The following is a 26,014-nucleotide window of genomic DNA, read 5'->3' on the forward strand; positions in this document are numbered from 1 at the left end:
AGAAGAAGTTACGTATCATTCATCCTCGGTAGACCGAAATTATGTGAGAAAATCCGACACATTTCGGCTATTGTGATGACAACACCTTCACGATGACACACACAAAATTGTGTGCATCTATCTAATACATCTGCCTACTGTTTTCTTTTTTTAGGTTTTCGAAATACGAATAACAGCGACGTAAGAAATTTTAATTGAAAACCTTCAGAACAAGAAACATGTTTATACAAAACATATCTATATAGAATCGTATATCTGCCAATTACAAATAAGAAAAAGGAAAAAAACGTGAATTTATATTAATAATTGTAATTATTAATTGTTTTATTATTAAGGTTATTAAAGAATTTTTGGGTAAATTCGTTTTTAAATCCACAAGGGAATGGGGTAGTTCTGTAAGTTAACAGTGTAATTATATAGGAACATCTCTTATTAAAAAATTGTCTTCTTGACCCAATATGCTATTAGAATCAACATTCAAAACAAAACAATAAACAAAATTAAAAATTTATATAGCTCATTGATTTAGATATTAAAATTCCTACCATCGCAACAACTAAAATGTAGCATAATAATACGATAGTATCGAATATTTATTTTCTGTTTTTAGATATTCACATGTTTTTCCCGTGTGAGACCGGGGTACGAATAGTCTCACCGCTGAGTCTCGGCGTGTCGTAGGAGGCGACAAAACGAGACAAATTCTGGGATTTCGATAGAGATCCCAGCTACGTTAGACAAAGCTAGGTAAGCATTTGCTTGTAGTTTTCGTTTGTTTGCACGTATTATCGTGCAATTGTTTTCAGCTCATGGCTCAGTCTAATGTGTGCTGCAAATGTTTTATCGGATTGCTACTATCGGCATACTAAATGGTTAGGACAGTCTCACCGCGGAGTCTCGGCGTGTAGCAAGAAGCGACAAAACGGGACAAAATCTGGGATTTCGATGAAGAACCCAGGTATGTTAGACAAACCTAGGTAACCATTAGTTTGTTAGTATGTATTATCGTGCAATTGTTTTCAACTGATAGGTCGTCTTCTGTCGTCGGCATTTGTTTTTTATGTTTTTGTATTTCACGTCCTATTTTACAAGGGAGATAATTGCACGGAAAAGAAATTCAGTTCTGAACTTTCGCCACTAGTCTATATATATGTAATGCGTGCCTACTAATAAGTAGGTATATATGTATAACATGATCTTCTTTTGTTTGTGTTCAATTCTCGTTAAGTATGTCGAAAATAATATGTTGTTTGTGTTGTACCTAATGTACGGATGTTAGTTACATAATATGTATATGTTATCGGTTAATTCCCAGCGGTAGCTTCTCGACGACGCTATGTATGCGTTGAAACATCATTGTGCACAATCTGTGCGACGCCGAGCGTCGGCATAAGGCCAAGAGGCGTCTGGGGAATCGTCGGGGCGCAAACGAACTCTGCGCACTGCGGATATCAAACACACACAACAAAAACACCTTTATGTACGCCACACATGCATATATATATATATATGTACCTATACGCGTAACTTATAAGTAAATAATAATCACTCTGACAAAAGTCTTCACGACGACGTTTCTGGCATTCGTCCGTTCTTCTTCTTCATATTTTCTTGTGATTTGTAAAGAGTATTAGATAATGCGTTTTTTTTATGGATAGATACGACTGTTTTTTGTTCGACTTTGGGGGTTGAAACAGACGAAGGGAGACAGGTCAGTAGCGGGGTGTGATGTCGTGCATTATCTATCGTAATATTGTTCGGTTTTATGACGGACATTATCGTTTGTAGTGGGATCTCGAACACGTGTCCAATGTTATGTAATGAAGATAAAAAAGTTGCAATCGACGACGTCCGCCGTTATCGTTTTCCTGAGACGTCACCCTCGCTTGGCGATAACGCTGACGTTTAATATTGAAGACGTGGGCAAAGAGAAATAAATATAGATATATTTATCTAATACTTCGATATAAAGAATAATGACCAAAAATCGTGTGATGTTAAGTACCAGAGAGTATACAGGGTGACTATTTCTTATCATAATTTGTAAGGGTGACGTTCTTCTTTAAACAACAAAAAAGTTGACAGACGATGCCCGTGCAATGCTTTTGTTGATGTTTTCTTTTGTTTCTGAAAAACTTCATCTGTTTATTTTTCGTAAAAAACGAAAGAAACAAAAAAAAAAAGAAGAAATTTTGTTTGTCTCTGGCAACAGTAACTAAAGCAAGACTTCTTAGCCATTCTTCTTACAAGTCAGGAGCCTGTAGGCCGACACGTTAGTATAGGAGGAGACATATAACCGACCAATAGCAAAAGACTTCTTCATCTCGAACATACAACAAACAACACCTCATGGTACTCAGATTACACGTGAACTCACTGCAAATTGTTGGTTTATTGACTGCCACTTCTTTTTTTGTTTTTCGAGAAGGAGAAATCGAAAAATCCACGTCTCAACAACAATAATTTATTTTAAATTAAACGAATAAATAAATTCTTGGCAGAATTAATGATCAGCTACTCTGACGAAACGTAAGACCATAACATTTGAAATCTAAACAATACGACAAAAACACTCGAAGAAACAACAGAGAAAAGAAAACAGCTGACAAAATCCAACATATTGAAATAAACATTTGAAAATATCTTGCAATTGGAAAAACAAATGATAAAGCACTCCCAGAACCCCAACAATGGAAAATTGAAATTATAAAACATCTGACGCTGCCCAGCAAGAGACGATATGTATTAAAACAATCATTTAAAACGTATTCTGATTTCGGTTCAGTTTTGAGAAAAGCTTTTCGGTAGGTTTAATGTTTTTAGAAAATTGTTTTTTTTGAGGTTGTATTTCATCTTTCTACGTTTTGTTCTCGTTCAAAAACTTATCGATTACGACTGGTAAAAGTAGAAATCTATCGATTTATTGAATAGAATAAAATACCTAGATACCTACGTAAGGAGATTTCCGCCGATTCTGCAGAAAATCGCACGGTGTGGTCCTGGAGCTAATCCTACCGGCGGTATTGTGCTAGGTGTCAAACAAATTTTACCACTTGGTCGAACCCATATAAACACCGTAGTCGAAACGGACGTTTGACAGTCGGATCGGGAGACTACCTAAGGATCATGTCAGGATTACGAAGAACAACATCGAACTTTACCCTAATCCCATACCGCATCTCTACACAACGCCAACTTCAAGAATGTTTACGGTAACATTATTCCGTTGGTGGGCAGAGTTACTAAGCATTTTTGGGTTCTTTTTTTTTGGCGAAGGGATTCTGCAAAAATTAATTTATCAGTTTGGTATCAAATTTGAATTCATGGTATGGAAATATTCACATATACATAGTTAAGGATATGGGTTGTTCTAGTTCTGAGGATATGCGAAGATTAGCTCAGAATAGGAAAGAGTGAAGGTGCGTGTCCAATCAGTCTTAGGACTGACGACCCTATGATGATGATGATGATGGTAGAAATTTATAAAAAAAAGAAGTAAATATCCACTGGTCTGCACAACATCCTCACGCACGACAAATACTGCAACCACCTGTCAATGTATTGTCCCTCTGCTACCCTTACATCCAATAGGTGTCTATTTTTCGCATTATTAGGATTGACATTATTAAATCTCACTATACTTACCCATGTGTACATACGTTTGTTTATATTATGTACACACGCACATACAAAGACACAGATACAGGTACAGGGACTCAACAAAGCACCCTACACCACCTTCTACCTTGTACCTTCGTCCCTAATAATACCAAACCATATCCGCGTCCAGCTTAGAAACCGCATAATAAAAGAACCAAGTTAACCATAAAATGGATAGCGCATCAACCGCAAACACGCACAGCAGGAGGGACGAGAAGCTGCCGAAACGTTGGGTGGTTCGGTTTGGGGGTAGAATCTGGATCAGAAATACGCTAGGTGTTATCGCACTGTGATTTAGTAAGATTCAGTCATGTGGAAATTAAATCCTATTGTCTCTTGGTTTGACGGTTGCTCTTTTGCGAAGGGGTGTGAGACGATAATAACACCACGTGGGAAAAAAATTGGATTGAACTGAACAGGAATAAACACGCATTTGGGGGTTATACCTGATGGCCGTAATCGGCATACGCATAAGTTGGAATTTTGCCTCAAAAAATCGACGTACGATATTTGACAAACGAAAGAAACAATGGTCGGTATGAAACAAAAATTCAGCACACGTGTGTTTTGTTTAGATACTTGTTGTTCATTTGTTTATTATGTTTTCGGATGTTTATGATGGCAGAAAGACTTGAATCACAAATTTATTAAAAGAAATCGTTGAAGTGTTTCAAATCCCTTTGCCATTGAATTGAATAACTTAAACGCCAACAATCAAAACAAGTTGAAATCACGCGTATTACACTCACTCTCTCGAATACATGATTTATACATAGGTACTTCCCCAAATGGTATCCTGAAGGGTCTACGCAAACAGAGATCGCGCACTGTTTAAATATTTAGGTGGCTTCTTCAATTTCGACAGCTTTTGTCAACCGTCGTTGCCATGGTCGTTCGACTTTTGTTTACTCGCTCTCTCTGTGTGTCGCCACGTGTTATCCTGTAACGTGCGCCAGCCGGAAGGACATGGAAAGCTGAGCTGGACGACGATTGTCAGAGAAGGATTTAGTTGATTTAATTGAAAGGCAAAGAAAGGAGATGGAAACGCGATTCTTCTGTTTCGATTACCTAACGATTGACCGCCCGGGGACATTCGGGGAAAAAATTGGGAAAAGGGGAAATGGTGGAGAATTTGGAAGGGTTAGTGTACTCTTTCGAAAAGTAGTGTTCGGTATGAGAAATTTTTTAGAATACTTAACAAAATAATGTTAAAGGCAAAAAGGGGTTGAAAATGTTAAGTACCAAAAACAATCCTCAGTTTTTATCGGTCTGGTGTAATAATGACTAGCTTCGATCATTATTAATGAATAGCTAGATCAAAAAATAAAACAGACAACTGAAAAAGTGAAGAACGAAAAAAGTTGAAGGAAACAATTTTACGTAAAACAGTTGAAGAAGTATTGACTATGGCAGAAATTCTTGAGAAGATTTAACGAAATAATGTCACAGGTAAAAGGGGGTTGAAAAATCCCATTCTTCGAGCTGATAAGACAACGACTGCTTTCAAGCATATTACCAGATTAATGGATAGCCAGATTAATAAACAAAATAAACAAGTGAAAAAGCGAAGAACGAAAACAAAAAAAGAAAAACAAAATAAAGAGACCCGCTGATGACTAAGTACTATAGAGACGACGGTTCCTAGCATCTCTCTAATACAGCATCTATTATATCGAGAGCAGTAGGTAGAGTAAGTGGTGGTGAAGAGAAGAAGAGAGAAACGTAGCAAAAGCAGAATCTCCGGCAAAGCAGCTAATCTATATGCATGATTCCCCTTCTTCTTCTGACGGTTCTATCTCCGAAGCCACCTAGCGGACGAATGTGGCGCTTACGGCTTCGGGCTCGATCACAACTAACAAGAAAAAATCGCGTACAAACATTCAACTTTTTTTTTTTTTGTTTAAACTACTGACAAAACAATTGATAGCAGCAACTTTTTACGGTAAACTTTGAATCTTTCACAAATAACTGGAGCCGTCCCGATACAGGTCTAAAGGCCATCCTACGTTGAAGTTGCTTCCTAACGTTTCGCTAACACGGGTGGCGGCAAACTTCTTCAGTAGTCCTTCCATCTCTGATGCTGGATGTAGACCCACCGGCAGGAATAGGTACAAGTTGCGCAGGAGAAATCACCAGTCTAGGCCTCTACCAATCTACCAATTTGCCCTCATAATAATTTTTCCCTGATGATCCCTTTATTCTAAAGATTTCCCTTTTAGTATCCCGAACGTTTCTAAAGAATCGTTATTTTTTTTAATTTCGTACATTCAAATCAGGACTTCAGCGACCCATATACGGTCCCGGGGCGTCGGCATTGGTCGTGGTATTTTTCGCGCAATTTTGTTGGTTGTGAACAGGCCACGTTGCATCTCACGCTGGCTCCGACTGTACAATGATTGGATCGCGTTTATGTCGGATGCTGTACAAAATAGACATCGGGCCTTGCGCCCGTTAATCTGCGTTACCATGGAAACGGGGACGGCTATCAACAATGCCAGCTTCGGGGCTCCTTACGCTTGGCTCGCGGCACGAGAGACAGCGAGATCGAGCGCCACACGGCGACGCTGACAACACGCGGGAGCAGCGCCGACGACGTCGACGACGACCACGACGACGGCTTTCATCTCAACACCATCACCCACCGAACCATCAGGAGGAAGTTATGCTCTGTCTCGTATGACCGCGGTGCACAGTGCCTTCCTGTCTTACGAAGTGGCCGTCCAGATGGTCCTTCTCCAACCTGTACACAGCACACCTAATAGGTACATCACCATGGACAATTATTTTGTATTATTTGTCACTTTCCTTCAATAGATGCTACACTATAAAAAAAAAAAAAAAACGATCAATCTAAAACAGTCGAAAATTTGGCCAACAATTGCAGTAACTATTCAGCTGTTTCATAATTGACAAGTTTTTGTTTTATTCGGCGATTTGAAACATCTAGACACAGGTCTGCCCTTTTTCCGACTCTTGTTGTGATTTGCCCCAAACGTAATTATAAGAAATCACCCTAAATCGTGATGTCCCTTGCACACATAAAAATTACATTTCCTGTTCGTGAAACTGGGTGTAGCCGCAGCGAAGGTTTTCCATGAGTCCCTGCTGGGATCACTAATTAACTCTCCCGAAAATCGACAGGGGAGTTGATCTTCAATTCTCTCATCCCTGAAGGATATTAGGTGATGAAGTTGTGGACATGTAATAAGTAGGATGTTATTCTTGAAATTTTGGAACAATAAGTGCACCATGGGATTTATTGGGTTACATGGGGTATTTTTTTGATAAACCAGGATTGAGATTTATATTCACGGGGTGAAGAACAAAGTAATTGATTTATGAGGTGAATAGGATTCAAGAAGTTTATGGGGTGGAAAAAACAAAAAGTTCTGGAAAATTGCGGTGGTAGATAATGCATTTACAAAAATTAGTAGTTCTTCTATTTCTGTTAAAAACTGCAATCGATTGTTTTAAACAAATGCAACCGTACGTATGTTTTGTTTCACAATCGTCGCTTATTTTAGGTCGGCGAGTATCTTTTGTTAACACAGGACGATCTCAAAACAATCTTCGAGCAATATAACGTATTTCATCACAAAATTGTCGCTGGCAGGCAGATATTCGCGAGTGTATTTTTCCTCGCAGCAACTTATAAAAGAACCAGCGGCTCATGAAATCGAAAGCATCGCTTGTAGTGTAAGATAAGAGTGTCGTATGACGTCGGGTGCCGCTGATATCTGCACAGGACATTTCCGTGGGTTAGGGACGACTGACTTACCCGTCCACTCATGTGAATACGTGTGTGTGTGTGTGTGTGTGTGCTTGTCTATGTCAACGCACACGGTACGCGGTTTAAAACGGGGGAGAAAAAGTTACCCTGTAGTAGTCAGTCGGTCGGGCGAAAGGGGCTGCGACTGCGAGATAAAATTTCTAATCCCCTACGAAAGGGAGGAATGTAGGTACCAAAAATTACAGGGACCTTTTTTACTGCATTATTGCAGTTAAGTTGTCAACATAATATATTATACCTACACTAGCTTTTATCCGCGGCCTAAGTACGTGTCAAAGTTCATCGAAATAATTTGATTAATTTGTTCTTGAATCCTGAGCCAGGACCATCAGGATGAAACTAAAATTTCTAATTTTCTAGATTAAACATACGCTTTGCTTAGAATGGCATTAAATACTGTCTTTCTTCGTCTTTACAGAGATGGATTGAAACTTTTTCTGTCTATTAGAAACAGTAGCATTAAAAAACTTAAATAATAATAATAAGGTGCCAGGTATAGATGGCATACAGGCGGAAATTCTAAAACATGCAGGGCAAGAGGTTAGGAATAGTATGTTTAAGATAGTTGGTCACATTTACGAGACGGGGAAAGTCCCAGTGGATTATAAACGGAGCATGGTAGTAACCATACCCAAAAAGAGGGCATAGGTGCGAGACATTTCGGACAATTAGTTTAACTTCCCATGCGTCAAAAATCTTAACTAGAATTGTACAGAGGAGGATGGAAAAAAGGGCGGAAGAACTATTAGGGGAAGATGAATTTGGATTTAGAAGAAATAGAGGAACGCGGGAGGTCATTCTAGATTTACGGGTAACAATAGAGAAAACGATAGAAAAAGGAAAGAGTGCGTACATAGGACTTGTAAATTTAGAAAAAGCTATTGACAATGTTAAATGGGACAAGATGTTAAATATGCTTAAAACTATAGGGATGAGTTACAGAGATACAAGAGTGATACTTAGTTTGTATAAAGAGCAACAGGCAGTTATAGAGCTGGGGATGCAACTTAGAGAAGTAAATATTAGGAAGGGAGTCAGACAGGGATGCACACTGTCACCGCTACTTTTTAATTTATACATAGAAGAGACGCGATCAACATCATTAAAGACAGTACAACTGCAGGGATAGATATACAGGGGCAAAAGATTAGTATGCTTAGATTTGCAGATGATATAGCAGTATTAGCATCTAGCAAGGAGGACCTAGAGATAGCTTTAAATAAAATGAAAGCGGTATTAACAAAAGAGTATTGTATGAAAATAAATAAAAGTAAAACAAAAATACTGGTATGCAAGGGGAAAAAAGTAGGGAAGGAGCGAATATAAAGATAGGAGACGAAAAATTAGAAGAACTGGCTAGGAAGTCAAATAAGTCAGGACGGAAGGAGTATTAGGAATATAAAACAAAGGATAGCGCAGGGTCGAGTCGCTTTCAATAAAAACAAGTCACTTCTATGCTCGCGAACGGTTCCAGATTTATTAGCAATGATATTCCCGGAGATCCTTACACCTCTAGGGAACACTTCCCCATGAGGTGGCGGATCGGGGAATGCCCTTCAGATATGTAAAGTAAGAGGGAAATAAAGTACCTCCAGTTGACCAAAGGCTAGAAAACGATATACTTCGTTAGAAGGACTCACTCTCACCAAGACTCTATTAATGTCTGAGGACGTACATACTGCGTACTTTGGATGGAAGACGCAAAAGGGCTAGGGTCATATTTAGGGAAAACCTCAAGAAAAGAATTATTATTAACGTAAATGGGCACACAGGGCATAGAAGTGACATATGCTTAAAACAGAGCACGATAACGAATAAATAATCTATTTATTTTTAAACCAAGTCCGACGTTTCGCCCAGGTTTTTAGACTTTCTTTCACCTAGAGCAATACTTCGACCAAAAACAACTGATAAAATTATCGCACCAATAAAACCAACCAATTCATCACCACATGCCCGCAAAACCCTCCAACATTTTGGGCATCGTCATCATTAAAAACACCTGACAATCCTTCAAGATAAACTCCATATAAGACAGTGGACTTGCATGGGAAAACAACCCAATCATAAAACAAATTAGATTACATATGTATCTATTACAAAGAACAATACTACTTATTGTCAGAACAAACGACAATCAACTATCATACGAAAAACAATAGAACAATGTGCACGTATTAGAATCAAGGAAATCGGCGGAACATGCATCCCTATAGCGACATCCAAGATCCAATAATCAAAGAGAAAGACAGAACCACGAAGAAATAACAGGTCAATTGAAAAGTCCCCGGCCTAAAATAGTAAAACACATTTTTTTTGCAAAATTCGTTTTTTTTATTCAACATAATTCCCTTCAAGGGTGATACACTGATTATAGCGATCCTCCAACTTTTCGATACCATTTATGTAGTACGATTTGTCCTTTGCTTCAAAATAGGCCTCAGTTTCGGCGATCACCTCTTCATTCGACGAAAATTTTTTCCCAACGAGCATTCTTTTGAGATCTGAGAACAGGAAGTAGTCGCTGGGGGCCAGATCTGGAGAATACGGTGGATGCGGAAGCAATTCGAAGCCCAATTCATGAATTTTTGCCATCGTTTTCACTGACTTGTGAGACGGTGCATTGTCTTGGTGAAGCAGGACTTTCTTTTTCTGCAAATGCGGTCTTTCTCGGCGATTTCGTCCTTCAAACGGTCCAATAACGCTATGTAATAGTCGCTGTTGATGGTCCTTCCTTTTTCAAGGTAGTCAATGAAAATTATTCCACGCGCATCCCAAAATACAGACGCCATAACCTTGCCAGCCGACTGTTGCGTTTTTGCACGCTTTGGAGCGGGTTCATCGTGTGCAGTCCACTCCGATGACTGTCGATTGGACTTCGGAGTGAAATGATGGAGCCATGTTTCATCCATTGTCACATATCGACGCAAAAACTCGGGTTTATTACGCGTGATCATCTTCAAACACTGCTCTGAATCATCAACTCGTCGTTGTTTTTGGTCAAAAGTGAGCTCGCGCGGCACCCACTTTGCACAGAGCTATCTCATACCCAAATATTCGTGAATGATGTGATGTATACGTTCCGTTGATATCTGTAGAGTGTCTGCTATTTCATTCAATTTCAATTTACGGTCATTCAAAATCATTTTGTGGATTTTTTTAATGTTTTCGGCCGTAACAGCCTCTTTTGGGCGTCCACTGCGTTCACCGTCTTCGGTGCTCATTTCACCACGTCTAAACTTAGCATACCAATCCTTGATGGTTGATTTTCCTGGGGTAGTGTCCGGAAATTCGTTATCAAGCCAAGTTTTTGCTTCAACTGTATTTTTTCCCTTCAAAAAGCAATATTTTATCAACACGCGAAATTCCTTTTTATTCAGTTTTTTCACAATAACTAAAAGTTGCTTCACTAAAAATGCTATAATTCACAAACTAATGATCCGACAGCCGTCAAATTTATAGACGCGTCTTTTGAAGGTTAGGACTAACGGAAAATCATATGGATTTAGTTCTAGTGCCGCCATCTATGTGTCAGGCCGGGGACTTTTCAATTGACCCTAGTACTTACCTTAGAGACCATTTACGTATACTTTTACGATAGTTTCAAAAACAAAGTTACACAACTTAACAATCTCCAGGAGAGTAATTAATTGTTTTAATTAATTCTATTAGGCCTATGCCTCCTAGGTACCTACCTATTAATCAGTTAGGGATGAATCCAATGGCTTGCCTCTACCTTTTATTTATTATTATAACATATCTAAAATCCAAATAATGCCAGATAAGAATACCGATACATATTTTTTGCTGTCCGACATTTGTGATTTGCTACCCTCGTGTGGTAGGGGTTGGTAATGCCAAAGAGATGAGCAGAGAGTATCGAAAGTGGAGTAAAGATCGCAAGTGGTTTGTGATCGTCCATTAATGAACCAATTTAAATGCATGACACGAGGGTAGAACGTCCGATCACGGAACTGTAACGCTGCTGTCGCGACGCTCGGTCGTATAGTCGCCGAGCGTCGCCGGGCGGCGTCGTGGACGGCGACGACGATGCCTCGCTGTCACCATCGTCCCCTCTGACCTTTAGCCATGTGCTTAATGTGCAAAGGGATTCTAGGAATTCTCGGAGAGAAGATTTGATGACCCCGTTTTACTATTTCCACTTTTATTTGCCGCTGATGGCATTATGTTTACTGTTTCCCACCGCTATTTTTACCATAGCGGACAGATCAGGACGAGAAAAAAAAATGGAAAGGAAAAACACAAATCATCTGAAAAGATTTTCTTTTGTGTCTTATTATAGCAAAAGGCGTAATGGTCTTCTGCAATAGAAGGGAAATTTTCGAGGAATAGTCGTCTTTTGTCGATGTATCGCATATTAAGTTTTGTTTAAACAATTGAGTGTTGCTTCGTTATTAAAGACAAAAACGAAGAAACAAAAGAAAACTTTTGATGATCGTCGAGAGGCAGACGTCTTTTGTCAACCTATCGCGTAGTTGTTTATTTAAACAAATGATTGTGTTTCCATTGTTAAAAGCAAAAAAAAATGCAATGAGGATCGTCAAAGGGTAGTTGTCTTTTGTCGGTTGCTGTATAGCTTCGTTTAAATAAATGACTGTGGTTTCGTTGTTGAAAACAAGATAAAAAAAAAGAAAGGGAGTAACAAATGAAGAGAAAAGCTCGCCAAAGTCCAGACCTGCTACGATAGTATATAGGTATAGATACATATAGTCTGGCGTAGCCTGCAATTATTATTATCGAAGCAAGGAGCAAGGAAGGAAGAAAAGAGGACGAAGGACGATATGATGTCCACACGGTAGCGTTGCTTAAGGCAGCCGCTCAGCTCGCAGGCCTGCCACCACATAATAACAACCTACCTTACCAAACGCGCTTCGTAATCGCTTCGTGTTCTACACCGCCTACTTTGTAATTATATTTTTGATACATGTTTTGCGATGCAAAGGCGGCGGTGGCAGCAAGAGACGTGCCGATCTTCTTCTCTTTCTTCTCCTTCGTCGTCGTCTTTTGTTGGTCTTCGTCGCTGTATTCCTCTCGTAAGTATCTCGGATCTGCTGCTATCGCTGATCGCTGGCTGATAACGCCGGATTTAATATGGCGGCTCTTATCGCGAAACGATGGATGCTCTCTTGAACGCGACCTTTAAAAGCCCTCTTGAAAAAAAAATTAGATGCCTACGATCAAAGCGTGCCGAGAAAAACGAAAACGTTTGGCGAACGGATAGAAAAGTTCTTTCAAGTAGCTGCCAACGAAATTTTAAACAGAAAAAAAAAAACAATTGAGGGTGGTAATAACACAAAAAATAGAAACTAATGCGAAGATTTACTTATGATAGAAATAAGTGTAGAAATATTTTATACAAAAACTAAAGATTGATAGATAAATAAAGAGGATGAAGGAAAATCTTTCTTGGAACATAAATTTTGTGTTTATAATCGATGCGTGTGCCATGTAGAGGCCATCTTGCTAAGCAAGAAAAATCGAGGGTTCATTAAAAACAAAAGCCAGTCAATATGTCGACCAGAATTTAGAATATCCTAAACACTTGCGTCTGCATTTGTTTATATGTAACGATTTATAAAAACAAATGAACAGAGAACACAAGGAAACATCAGAAACAGAAGCTACGTACTCTACAACATAGAAGACGAAACAATATTTTAAATTTAAAGAGGACTGAGTGATAACTAAAGGCAAAATAAGTTATTTTTTTGGTGGAAAAACAGTACAAAAAGAACTTTAATAAAAAAAATAGTTAAATAGGTAGATATGTACAAAAAAAGTCTTAAACAAATACGTATCTATACAAAAAGAAAACNGAAAAACAGTACAAAAAGAACTTTAATAAAAAAAATAGTTAAATAGGTAGATATGTACAAAAAAAGTCTTAAACAAATACGTATCTATACAAAAAGAAAACTTTTTCTTTCACCTTTTTGGCACGGTTTTCGTTTTTTCGACATCTCCCTCCCTGAAAACTTTTTTCTTTTACCTTTTTGGCACGGTTTTCGTTTTTTCGCCATCTCCCTCCCTATTTTCACCCCCCAAAAAGAATTCTGCGTCCTTTATTTTCCGAAAAATCTCAAGCAGCAGCCGTGCCAATTTTTTGTTACAGAGAGGACATAGTTGAGAACAAAGAATACATTTACTTTTCCTCGCTCGCCCAAGGGAACAGTTAAGGGTAGCATTTATATGTGTACATACTATTTAGGTTGTTTCGTGTATTATGTTGGCGGGAAAGTCCCGATGGTCAACCCCACATGAGGCGCGGTGCGGCGGTCCCCTTTTTCGTTCTATATTCATCACCGATTCGCGCATAACATAACTTACATTGCAAAGACGACACCCTGGGGGGTTGAAGTTGTAAGGCGTTTTTTTTTTTTTTTCGCGTATATAACAACCGACGGTGCCTCTGAATTAGCGGTCAATTTTTTAGATCCTCTTTCGCTGTATATATATATATATATATATGTATTAGAATAGAAGAACGGACAAAATCCAACGAAAGAATCCCTTAGGATAGCACATCGTGCAGTGGGTAGTAACATTTTTTTCCCGGGATGGTAAAGGTTGTTACGAAAATTTATAGAACCCCGACGTAATAGTAAGTTATAGGTACAGGGTGTTCTTCGTAAAAATCGTCGTCATGTCACATCAAATTTCTTTTGGCCAAAACACAAATCATCTGAAAAGATTTTCTTTTGTGTCTTATAATAACAAAAGGCGTAATGGTCTTCTGCAACAGGAGGGAAGTTAAGCAATTTTCGAGGAATAGTCGTCTTTTGTCGATGTATCGCATATTCAGTTTTATTTAAACAATTGAGTGTAGCTTCATTTTTAAAAACAAAAACTAAGAAACAAAAGAAAATTTTTGATGATCGTCGAGAGACAGACGTCTTTTGTCAGCCTATCGCGTAGTTGTTTATTTAAACAAATGATTGTGTCTTCATTGTTAAAAGCAAAAAAAAAATGCAATGAAAATCGTCAAAGGGTAGTTGTCTTTTTCTTTGTATTACAGTAAAAAAAAGCACAAACTCCAGTGAAAAAGTCCTTCAAGATAATATATATCACATTTTACCGGTGGTGATAAGATTTTTACGCATCGTTCCGACTAACCCCCTCCTAATAATCCCTTAAATCGCTGTTTATAAATGAATCATTTTTATAAATTTCATAGACCATTGATTCGTGCGTACCGACAAACACACCCCAAGTGCAACACATACTACTAAAATTCACCCCCGTGGTACACGACCTTCTACGTTACGTACACTTCTTGTTCAACCATCATCCACCCTCCAATGATCCAAATCTGGATCTCTACTTATAAATCAAACTGGCATTACGGCATCGCTATCAGTGTTGCCAATCAGTCGTTAACACAGATGGTATCGGGCGTTCAAACTGCTCCCAGGACCGCGTATGTATCGCTAGAGGAGCAGGTTGTATTGGGGGAGAGAGAAACTTAACAGATGCAATCTAAGATATTATTATTTATTTTCATGTAAGTTCGATATCTAAATCGCATGGAGATTTACTTACATTTCTCCCACTTTTACCAAATGCGCATGAATTACATACGTATATGAAGAACTACTCAGTTGTTCACATTTCTTTATATACCTACTTATTTCAATGACAATAAAAACAAGTGCAGTCGACAGACCCTCGAAACAAAAGAGGCATCTATCATCATTAACAAAAAAAAACGATCACATTTTATCAAACATTCATTTATTTGTTTCTATCCCGCGATATCCATTTGAATTAACGAATTCAGAACTGTTTAAATGTAAATGCTAGAATACTGTATTCTTATATTAGGACAAAATTAAAAGAAAAAAGCGAACCCCAAAGAATACGGCAATTAGGGGGTGATTTATGTAAAGTTTTAAGCAGGAAATTGCGTTTTGCTTAACTGTGTTGTTTGATGAAATTTAACTCTCGTTCTTTTTAAGTAAATTCAAGTAAATATATTTTCGAATCTTGAAAAGTAAATAAATAGGTGGTAAAGTGTATAAAATATCAATAATTTTTCTTGATCTATTTTACCCATTATTTTTTTATGTTTTCGATTATTATTTGTCCCAATTACATCAGACAAAATTTGTTTAAAAACATATTAATTTTCCCACCTATTATAATTGTAAGTTCAAAAACTTGTGAAATATTTCCCTTTCTTACGGAATTTTCGTATATTATATATACGCATCAAAATTGACACATTTAAGCAACTTTACCATTAACCATGAATAATTACAATTTTCAAGGAATTACAGCGTTAATAATAATCTATCAGTAACACCATTTAAAATATCATTTGTTACTGTTAACAAAAAATTATTTGTTGATATCAAATAATGAAAAAAAGAAAAGAAACTAATACGTTTGCTTACACTTTCATATTTTTTTGTCTTTATATCTTTACCTTACTTCTGAATGTTAATGATCTCTTATGTAATAAATTAACAAAAGTACGATAAAAACTTTTGTTTTGCTGCCCAAATTTAAATTTTTGAAATTTATGGCAGCGTATTGAGCTGCTAGCGCAATCTGTGTGAAAATTCTCAAATTAATGAACAAAATATTCCCAGGAGTCAATGCGCGAAGACGAGTCAGCATTCTGTTCTATCGGTAATTGTTAAGCTTTTCTAAATTTAATGAAATAATTGGTAGAAGGTGACCTAACTAATTAATTTTATTAAATTAACAGATAATGTTGTCGTTATTTGTACGCTTCATTACGAGATGATATAATATTCTGCAAGATAATTTATTCGTGGACATAACCTCTACAACCTAACCTGCAATAATTTGTCACTACGTTAAACATATTTCTTTTAATACATTCAGTAATTAAGGATGTCTCAACAGTAAGTATTCAATACCTAACAATCTGCTAATGAATTAATGTAATAATTACTTATTTGTTGAGTTATGGATTATTTGTACCACCAAAAAGTAAACCCACTGGAACAGTACTTCAAAAATCGTCAGTTTTTGGGGACGATTCTGACTCAAACGATGAATGTGATAAACCAACAGGACTGAAAACAGCTACCAAACGTCAGGTACAGATAAATGGGGCTGTACATTGTGTTATCATTTTAGTCTATATTATTGTTTTGTAGGATAGATTGATACAAGAGAAAGCAATAGAAGAGGACCCAACTGTATACCAGTATGACGAAATCTACGATGAAATGGACAAGAAAAGAACTGAATCAAAACTATCTAGGAAAGATCTGGACAAGAAACCAAGATATATAAACAAACTACTCCAAAGTGCTGAAAGACGTAAGAGGGAAAATGAAAGAAGAATTGAAAGACAAGTACAGAAAGAGAGGGAAGCTGAAGGTAAATTACATTATTTTGGTATTCTTTTTTATTTAGTACATATTAAGTGATTACTTTATTAATTAGTGAATATAACTAAATTTTATTCTGTTTTGAATAAATTAATTTATAAATGTGCAGGTGAGATGTATAAGGACAAAGAGTCCTTTGTTACTTCCGCTTATCGAAAAAAGCTAGAGGAACTAAGACAACTGGAGGAACAAGAAAAAAGAGAAGAGTATTTGGAAGGTATTGGTGATGTGACCAAGCAAGGAAATTTGGATGGTTTTTACCGGCACTTGTATGACCAGAAGGTATTATTTGAAGAAAACATAAAGGAAGAACCTAATACATCGATGGACAATGAGGAAACAAATGTCAAGACTGAAAAGGGAAGCGACAATGAAGATCAAGAAGGTGCTGAAGGAGGAGAAAAGGCAGGTGAAAAGGATCCCAAAAGCAATATAAAGAAAAGGAAATATAGAAAACGAGATAAATCAGAATCAGAAGAGGAAATAAAGGAAGAAGTGCCAGAAAAGAAAATGCAAACACATCTTCCCTCCAACCTGGACGCCGATTCTGACTTCAGCATAGACTCCAGTGACTCTGAGAACGAAGACAACAACCCAAAGACAGAAGAAGAGCCCAAGCCAAGTGAAAACACTGACAACAACTGTAATGATGAAGTTAATGACAAAAAAGAAGATGTAAAACAACCTATTGAGAACGAACGCGAAACGATAACCAAAGAAGAGGAGATGAAGGAAATTGAAGAGCCAAAAGAAAAAAAACCTAAAGTGGACATTTGGAAGAAAAGAACTGTTGGCAACGTCTTTGAGGAAGCAGTCAAGAGATATTTCGAAAGGAAAGCCCAAAGGGAAGCTGGGACCTTCAGCCGTTTTTAAGTAAGTTAATTTATTAATTTATAGTATTTGGAAATAAAAATTAACATTAAAAAATGTAAAATTTTATTCTATTTTCGTCTTTCTCATCTCACAAAAATTCTAATACAAATAACGTACAGAAAAAAAGATTTATTCATCACACGCATATTTATTAAGTAATTAATTAATTAATTGTCCTCTTAATATGAACACGAGACACTAATGGAACAAAATAAACAACAGAAGTTTATTTAACACGTCGCTGTTGCCTCTGCCTGTAAATATCGTTGACTGGCGGCAGTATCATGTCTTCATCGTCAGAAGCGTCTAATGCGAGCGCTACTCTCTTCCTTCTCTTTATAATGCCCCCTTGAGCTTCATCTACCACCCAATGGACCGATTTTGCTATGTCGAACAAACGCAAATCTCCACCGTTTTCTGCAGACGTGGGAACTGGAAAAAAAGCAAAGTGTAAGTGACCGTGTTGAGAGCGCTTTCTGTACCACTTACTCATTTCTGGCAGTTGGACTCTATTAAATATCTCGATCATTTGATCAATGTTAACGAACGGTCCTCTAAAGCATGACGGGGGCGGTAACATGGTGCACAGGTGGGCTGCTGAAGGAGGCATTGGAAACGAACCACCAGGTATAGGGTGCTCTCCGGGTAACGGGTTCGATTTTGGCTTGTATGGAATCATGTGGGCTGTGTCAGGCTTCGGAATGGCATTATCTTCATCATAATTTATAAACTGCTGTAGTACGTGATTTCTGCCGGCCCCAGTGATGGTTACAACCTCGGTATATCTGTTTAAAAGATTACAGGGCATCTTTTAAGTGTTAAGAATTTTGCAGTGGTTTTACATACCCTATACTCTTGAGTTCAGCAGCTGTGCACGGGTACAAGTCCAGAAAGCGATACCTGTCGACCAGTTGAGCGGTCTCTTTACCCTCGAACTCTTTTATTTTGTTCAGAACTTCAGCCCTTCGTCTCTCCACTTTGACAATACTGTGTAAATCCCCTATGTTACTTTCAAACTCCAAAAACTTATTCCAAATGTCTCTGTAATAAGCACAACACTTGTTGATTCTTCAGTATTGTGTAAAACAAAACAAAACCTTACACTGATTTTGCAGGTTCTAGACTACCAGAGGACAGCACCCTTTCGAAAAGTACCCTCGTATTGTTGTCCTCATTCAAATGGGACAGGTAATCTATGTAACAAGTGATATAATCCGGATTGTCGCTGAATTTTTTCAGTCCCAATTCGAAAATACGAAAGGCGATGTTCTTGTCTTTGCTACAATAGTATTCCATTAGTGCTGCGCAAACGAAAACGTGATATTTCGATCTGACGTCTTCTCTGGCCCTTTTAAAGACGTTCCGCGCCGATTTGATGCCTTCAGCCCTCCGTGCAAATTTCATGTACTGCACATAGGCCAGAGTGGGATCAATATCTTTGATTTCTAAATATTTTTGATAAATTTGATGAACTTTGTCATATTTAAGTCTGCCCTCTTCGTAATCCGCGTACGCGAAATATAAAAGCATATTTTTACTCAATAAACTACTCGTAGCTCTTTCGAACATATTGGCAGCCTCTTCGCTGAATAATTTCGACGCATTCACATCCTGAAATTAAATTACAAATTATGTAAAACACTAAAACTCAAAATTCCACAAAAAAACATTATATTTATTTGTTATTAAACACTTTAATTATATAAAAAGACTTACTCCTTTTTCTTGTAATACTTTGCAGCTGTACTCCAAAAACTGCGCAGCCTGGTACCAGACGTCTGGATGGTGTCCGAGACACAAAAGACATTGCTCGAAGGCAAAAACGACCCTCTTCGTCAACAGGGCGGTGTCTTCGGTCCTCAGGGGATTGCTCTTCTCCCAAGCGATGTACTTCTGCCACAACTCAACCTGGGTAAGTAGAGACAATTTTATATTGGTGTTAGTGATTATTTCAAAGGTGTTTTGTTTACTTGTTTTTGTTCTTCGGCTGTTCCTGTGGGAGGTACGCTGGGAGCATTTCTATTTATACCCCGTATTTGAACCTCTAATTCCTTGGCTACTCTGCGGGCGTTCATATAGTCTCTGCTACGTTCTATAGACATTTTTTCAGCTATTATGGGATTTATTGCCTAAAAATTTAATCATTAACAAGTCTGTTAATTAAAGTCGCGTTTGCATTTCAATAAAAAAAATATGTTTAACCTGTTCAAAAGATATGTAGTCCTTCCAAAACGTCTCCATGCCGACCATAGGGTTAATAATACCCCTTTGATAAACCTTTCGGACAGCAGAAATTTTTTGGTTCTCAGCGTACGATCCCACAGCTTCTACACTCTTCAAAAAGTTAACATAATCATTCCAAATTGAATAAGAATGAATATCCATTCCAATTTTGTCAAGTGCAAAATCATATGCTTGTGCCATTTTCTCTCTAAAAGAAGTTTGTTCTTTTTAATCTAATTCTTATTCACTGATTAACAAGACGAGAACATTTTACATACTTATATGTGGGTAAAGATGCTTTGGTTTCTTTCACATATGTTAAATACAATTTCCACAGTTCAATGTTCAAAATCTTCATTAAACACCTTTGAAAGAGCTGTAGAGGAAAACTTTTTAATGATAAGAAGACTTGATGTCCAGTAAATACTGTTACGGACACATTTGTTTAGATACACTTGTCAACAAAAAACATACATTAGAAAAACACATTTACTGTTTAAAATTTATTTATTCTTGCAGTTTTTGTTGGATAGAGTAATAGACACACACACTGTCTGTATTTTGTTGACAAATGTATACTACTTTGATGACATTTTCAATGGTTTAAGGGAAGTATTTGTGCCAGAAAACTTATTTTTTGTAACTTTACGGCCTTGTATAATGTTCAGTGTAAATTAAGGCCCATGTACCTACGTTACAAAAAACGATTTTCTTTGTTTAGAACTCAAAACAATGACGGCAAGTAAATAAAATAAATTGCTTTGAAGCGTCATTTATTTTCAAGAGAAGTTTATTACTTCTTTTTAACAGATAAAATCGTAACAGGAAATTTTTACAAACAAACTTGACATTTATTTTAACTATGATACAGCCTACCTTTTCCACCTTCTCAAAGTTTCTCGATTTCATCTGAAATAAAAGGAAAAAGATTTCGTTAATAATCACAAAGTTAGTTAAATAGTTATAACCTAACCTCAAAATAGTTTTCAATTTCTAATTATTTAGATCAAAAAATACCAGCGGTGCTTACCTCGTGCTCAATATAAATTCTCCAGTATCTTGAGGCACTCGGAAATATCAAAATTAAGTGCTCATAAAGCGGTCTCACTTCGGAAATATGTTTTGTTTGTGATTCTCTGAGAAGAATGGACCATGACTCCAAGTCATAAGGATTCTTCTCAACTTGCTTTTGAGTTCTATACAATTTGTCGTTTCCCCAATCCTTAATTATTTAATGAAACAATAATTAACTCTTTAGTGATGTGTGCCTGATAAATTTTTGTTTACTTACTATGTGCAGTCTTTCGTCGGTCATTGTAACGGCGTAAGTTTAAAGTTGTAAGTGAAGTTTTTAGTTTAAACTGGTATTCTGACGATAATCATTAAATAAAATGTAGGATAATTACCACTTTGCACTCAAAATAAGCTAACAAATTATTAAATTAATTTTATTAACCTGACAAAACGCCTACGTGAAGTAACATGAACTTGTAGCTGTCATGCTTTATTTAGCCAATTTCAAATTAACTTTTCAATGTTGTAATTTGTTTTTTCAATTTTTACTGTTTGGATTAGGAATAAAATGCAACTAATTGAAAAACAACTAGCCGGCTAACAATAATTCTTTGTTTTATTTGTAATATTTAATATTTAATTCGTTTATTTAAATTTTTTATAAATAAGTACAGTTCTGATTCTTTAGACACATCCAGTATTAACCTAACTCTAACCTCAAAAGTTCAATTGTCAAAATACGTTTTTAATTATGAAAAAAGGCTATAAAAGTGCAAGTAATTATAAATACTAATATATATAACAAGAAATAAACATATTTATTGAAAAATTTAAGCAATATTTTCGTGAAGTCTATAAGATTAATTTAGTATGTTTTGGACTATACTTTTACAATCACATCTATTTTCAACAAGTCACTAATGCTGTACTGGCCGATTTTACAGGATTAAGCCTCCTTGTGAGACTGCCTCTTCCAAAAGGACACGAAGTGGATCAGAACTGCATCAATTCAAGCTGGAAATGTGCGTAGAATCTTTAGTCCCATCATCAACCAGGATGTGCACCCACCTGAAGTTATACAAAAGGTAGGTACCAAATGTTATTTACCTTGACCGCTTCTTCTTTCCTATTGTAGTCTTGTAATGCTGTAGGATATATATATAGGGCAGAAAAGCTGCGGTGGTATTAGTCGAGGTTTTCTTAAAGCGGTTAAGGTAAATAATATTTGGTTCCTCAGCTTTAGGCAGAACAACAACAAAAGCACCAACGCCAAGCGGAACCGACAGTCGACCAAAGGGCGCTTAGCACCACCGACTTTCCACCACCACTCGTACCTTTAAAGCGTCTGGAAGAAAGAAAAATTCCACTAAACCACGTCTCGTTAGCTGGGAAAATCTTCATCGTACAGACTCCGACCGTAAAAGCCTACAGTCGTACACGTCAAGTTTATTATATCAGTGTAGTTGTATTAACATTATCAATTTGTATGTAATTTATCCTTTAAAATCTCTTTTTGTACTTATTGTGGTATAATATCTCAAAACAACATGTATTTTTAACGAATAGTCATGTAAATTAGAAACTAAATTGTTTAATTAATGTTTATGTAATGTAAGTGTATTTACCTGTTCAATTTTTATTAATTCTAATTTATAGTTCAAATTTGTTCTGTTAACGTAGTCATTTGTATGTAATTTATCCCTTAAAGTCTCTTTTTTTACTTATTTTGGTATAATATCTCAAAACAACATGTATTTTTAACGAATAGTCATGTAAATTAGAAACTAAATTGTTTAATTAATGTTTATGTAATGTAAGTGTATTTACCTGTTCAATTTTTATTAATTCTAATTTATAGTTCAAATTTGTTCTGTTAACGTAATCATTTCTATGTAATTTATCCTTTAAAATCTCTTTTTGTACTTATTGTGGTATAATATCTCAAAACAACATGTATTTTTAACGAATAGTCAATTGTTAATTAATATTTATGTAATGTAAGTGTATTTACCTGTTCAATTTTTATTAATTCTAATTTATAGTTCAAATTTGTTCTGTTAACGTAGTCATTTGTATGTAATTTATCCCTTAAAGTCTCTTTTTTTACTTATTTTGGTATAATATCTCAAAACAACATGTATTTTTAACGAATAGTCATGTAAATTAGAAACTAAATTGTTTAATTAATGTTTATGTAATGTAAGTGTATTTACCTGTTCAATTTTTATTAATTCTAATTTATAGTTCAAATTTGTTCTGTTAACGTAATCATTTCTATGTAATTTATCCTTTAAAATCTCTTTTTGTACTTATTGTGGTATAATATCTCAAAACAACATGTATTTTTAACGAATAGTCAATTGTTAATTAATATTTATGTAATGTAAGTGTATTTACCTGTTCAATTTTTATTAATTCTAATTTATAGTTCAAATTTGTTCTGTTAACGTAGTCATTTGTATGTAATTTATCCCTTAAAGTCTCTTTTTTTACTTATTTTGGTATAATATCTCAAAACAACATGTATTTTTAACGAATAGTCATGTAAATTAGAAACTAAATTGTTTAATTAATGTTTATGTAATGTAAGTGTATTTACCTGTTCAATTTTTATTAATTCTAATTTATAGTTCAAATTTGTTCTGTTAACGTAATCATTTCTATGTAATTTATCCTTTAAAATCTCTTTTTGTACTTATTGTGGTATAATATCTCAAAACAACATGTATTTTTAACGAATAGTCAATTGTTAATTAATATTTATGTAATGTAAGTGTATTTACCTGTTCAATTTTTATTAATTCTAATTTATAGTTCAAATTTGTTCTGTTAACGTAGTCATTTGTATGTAATTTATCCCTTAAAGTCTCTTTTTTTACTTATTTTGGTATAATATCTCAAAACAACATGTATTTTTAACGAATAGTCATGTAAATTAGAAACTAAATTGTTTAATTAATGTTTATGTAATGTAAGTGTATTTACCTGTTCAATTTTTATNTACATATTTATTTAATCTTACAAGATAAGCCCTATTTTTTTTTTTATTGTTTTTGTTTTCGTGGTAGAGGGGAAATCTTCAAAAGACACCCAGACGTCCGTACGACTGGGTAGTGTTGGATTCCCTCCTATGAGGACCTACCAACTAAAACCCCTCTACCTTAACCCCTTACCACCCATGTTTGGACCGTTTTTGCCATCTAAATGAACGAAAATTAAAACTCTGAAGTACACATCTTGCAGAGAAAATGTCGTAGAATCTAATGGTAATTACAGAATTACGATAGGGCGTCAAATAACCCCGATACAGGGCCGAAATCAATCAATAACTGGGAAAATTTCAAACTGTTATAACGCCCATCTATGTTTTTTGTATTAAACGATGGATATTAAAACTCTGAAGTACACATCTTACAGAGAAAATGTCGTAGAATCTAATGGTGCTTACAGAATTACGATGGGACGTCAAATAACCCCGATACAGGGCCGAAATCAGTCGATAACCGGGAAAATTTCAAACTGTTAAAACGCGCATCTATGTTTTTTTGTCTTAAACGATGGAATATTAAAACTCTGAGGTACACATCTTGCAGAGAAAATGTCGTAGAATCTAATGGTGCTTACAGAATTACGATGGGACGTCAAATAACCCTGATACAATTTTCTCCACCAAATTATGCATGTATTGTACATATAAACCTTCCTCTTGAATTACTCTATCTATTAAAAAAAACGCATTAAAATCCGTTGCGTAGTTTTAAAGATCTAAGCATACACATGGACAGACAGCGGGTGAAACGCGTTGCATGATTTCGTTACATAGCAACTCGTATGAAACGAATTTACCCTACCGTTCGTAAAGAAGTTTCACATCAAAAATATCTGCTTTTATTTGTAAGTACCCTCGTATATAAATGGGCATTTGTCATATTTGACAACTGAAGTTACCAATATACTAAAACATTTATTAATTTCAATTAACATTTACTGTAACAACTTGAACTCGAATTTACGTTAAAATGTGTGACTGGGACACAAATGTACATTACGTTTGCAGTGATTTATTCACGTCTTACGCTTCGGTCGATGAGGAGGGTAATCAAGAAGAAGAAGACGAAGAAACCAAGTATCTGAGAGAAATAGAAAGTAGACAAAATCAGCTCCTGGCATGGATCGACGATTTACTAAATTCAGAAGAATTAGAAGAATATTTCAGCAAAAAGCTGCCCAAAATCGATGCCGAAGTCCAATGTCACATGAGCCAAATATCTATTGCATCCGAGATTGAAACGGCCGATGCGAAAAATATACCCTCCAAATATCCCTTAACCGAACTGAGTATTAGGAAATATAAACTGATGAAAAAGATTGACTGTTTAATAAAATACAGGAATAACAAGGCGATTCAGGAAAATCAATTGAAATCCATAGCTGCCATCAGGGTACGTAATTTATATGTATACAAATGTGCTGAATATTTTTGGCCCTGATCAGAACAAACCATATATTGGAAAGTCATTACATTTTAAATGTAATTAATTAATCCTAAGCAAATCTTCCAAAGTCCCTTTCGTCTTCCAACATTACATTTGCTCTTTCCCTACTTTTCTTCCCTTGCACACCAGTAGGTATTTTTGTTTTACTTCTATCTATTTTCATAAATATTCATATTCTATTTTACTTAAAGCTATCTGTAAGTCCTCCTTCCTAGATGCTAATACTGCTATATCATCTGCAAATCTAAGCATACTAATCTTTTGCCCTTGCACATCTATCCCTACAGTTGTACTGTCTTTAATGATGTTGATCGCGTCTTCGATGTATAGGTTAAAAAGTAGCGGTGGCAGTGTGCATCCCTGTCTGACTCCCTTCCTAATATTTACTTCTCTTCTTTGCAGCCACAGCTCTATAACTGCCTGTTGCTCTTTATACAAACTAAGTATCACTCTTCTATCTCTGTAACTCATCCCTACATTTTTAAGTATATTTAACATCTTGTCCCATTTAATATTGTCAAAAGCTTTTTCTAATTCCACAAATCCTATGTACGCGCTCTTTCCTTTCTCTA

The 26,014-nt window shown here is 36.0% G+C and overlaps 3 protein-coding genes across 6 annotated transcripts in view; 2 read left to right on the forward strand and 1 right to left on the reverse strand.

The window, feature by feature from the left end:
* Positions 1-639: 639 nt before the first annotated feature.
* Positions 640-19,540, forward strand: LOC108739641 (nuclear speckle splicing regulatory protein 1). 3 transcript variants are annotated; one of them, XM_025973326.1, is made up of 7 exons: positions 640-747; positions 807-958; positions 16,182-16,341; positions 16,404-16,539; positions 16,600-16,825; positions 16,946-17,709; positions 19,451-19,540. In XM_025973326.1, the coding sequence occupies exons 3-6, from the start codon at positions 16,331-16,333 to the stop codon at positions 17,707-17,709; spliced, it is 1,137 nt and encodes a 378-aa protein (XP_025829111.1). In that variant the 5' UTR covers positions 640-747; positions 807-958; positions 16,182-16,330; the 3' UTR covers positions 19,451-19,540. The 3 variants fall into 3 exon arrangements, with proteins under 3 accessions (XP_025829111.1, XP_018329137.1, XP_025829110.1); XM_018473635.1 differs by lacking the exons at positions 640-747; positions 807-958 and adding an exon at positions 16,060-16,102; XM_025973325.1 differs by lacking the exons at positions 640-747; positions 807-958 and having other exon boundaries at positions 16,083-16,341.
* On the reverse strand, positions 17,936-21,415 carry LOC108739640 (protein suppressor of forked). 2 transcript variants are annotated; one of them, XM_018473633.2, is made up of 11 exons: positions 21,224-21,247; positions 20,963-21,154; positions 20,809-20,841; positions 20,211-20,308; positions 19,912-20,140; positions 19,680-19,838; positions 19,426-19,617; positions 18,812-19,320; positions 18,556-18,750; positions 18,199-18,494; positions 17,936-18,141 (listed from the first exon to the last, which is right to left on the reverse strand). In XM_018473633.2, the coding sequence occupies exons 1-11, from the start codon at positions 21,245-21,247 to the stop codon at positions 17,936-17,938; spliced, it is 2,133 nt and encodes a 710-aa protein (XP_018329135.1). The 2 variants fall into 2 exon arrangements, with proteins under 2 accessions (XP_018329135.1, XP_025829109.1); XM_025973324.1 differs by having other exon boundaries at positions 17,936-18,494; positions 21,224-21,415.
* Positions 21,416-24,871: 3,456 nt separating this feature from the next.
* The window catches only part of LOC108739646, a 31,134-nt gene continuing 29,991 nt past the window's right edge, over positions 24,872-26,014 (forward strand). The window contains exon 1 of the mRNA XM_018473645.2: positions 24,872-25,388. Within this exon, the coding sequence (XP_018329147.2) occupies positions 24,966-25,388 (423 nt within the window). The 5' untranslated portion in view covers positions 24,872-24,965. The remainder of the gene's footprint in view (positions 25,389-26,014) is intronic.

The sequence above is a fragment of the Agrilus planipennis genome, unplaced genomic scaffold, assembly GCF_000699045.2.
Source record: "Agrilus planipennis isolate EAB-ADULT unplaced genomic scaffold, Apla_2.0 scaffold162, whole genome shotgun sequence".
Lineage (NCBI taxonomy): Eukaryota > Metazoa > Arthropoda > Insecta > Coleoptera > Buprestidae > Agrilus > Agrilus planipennis.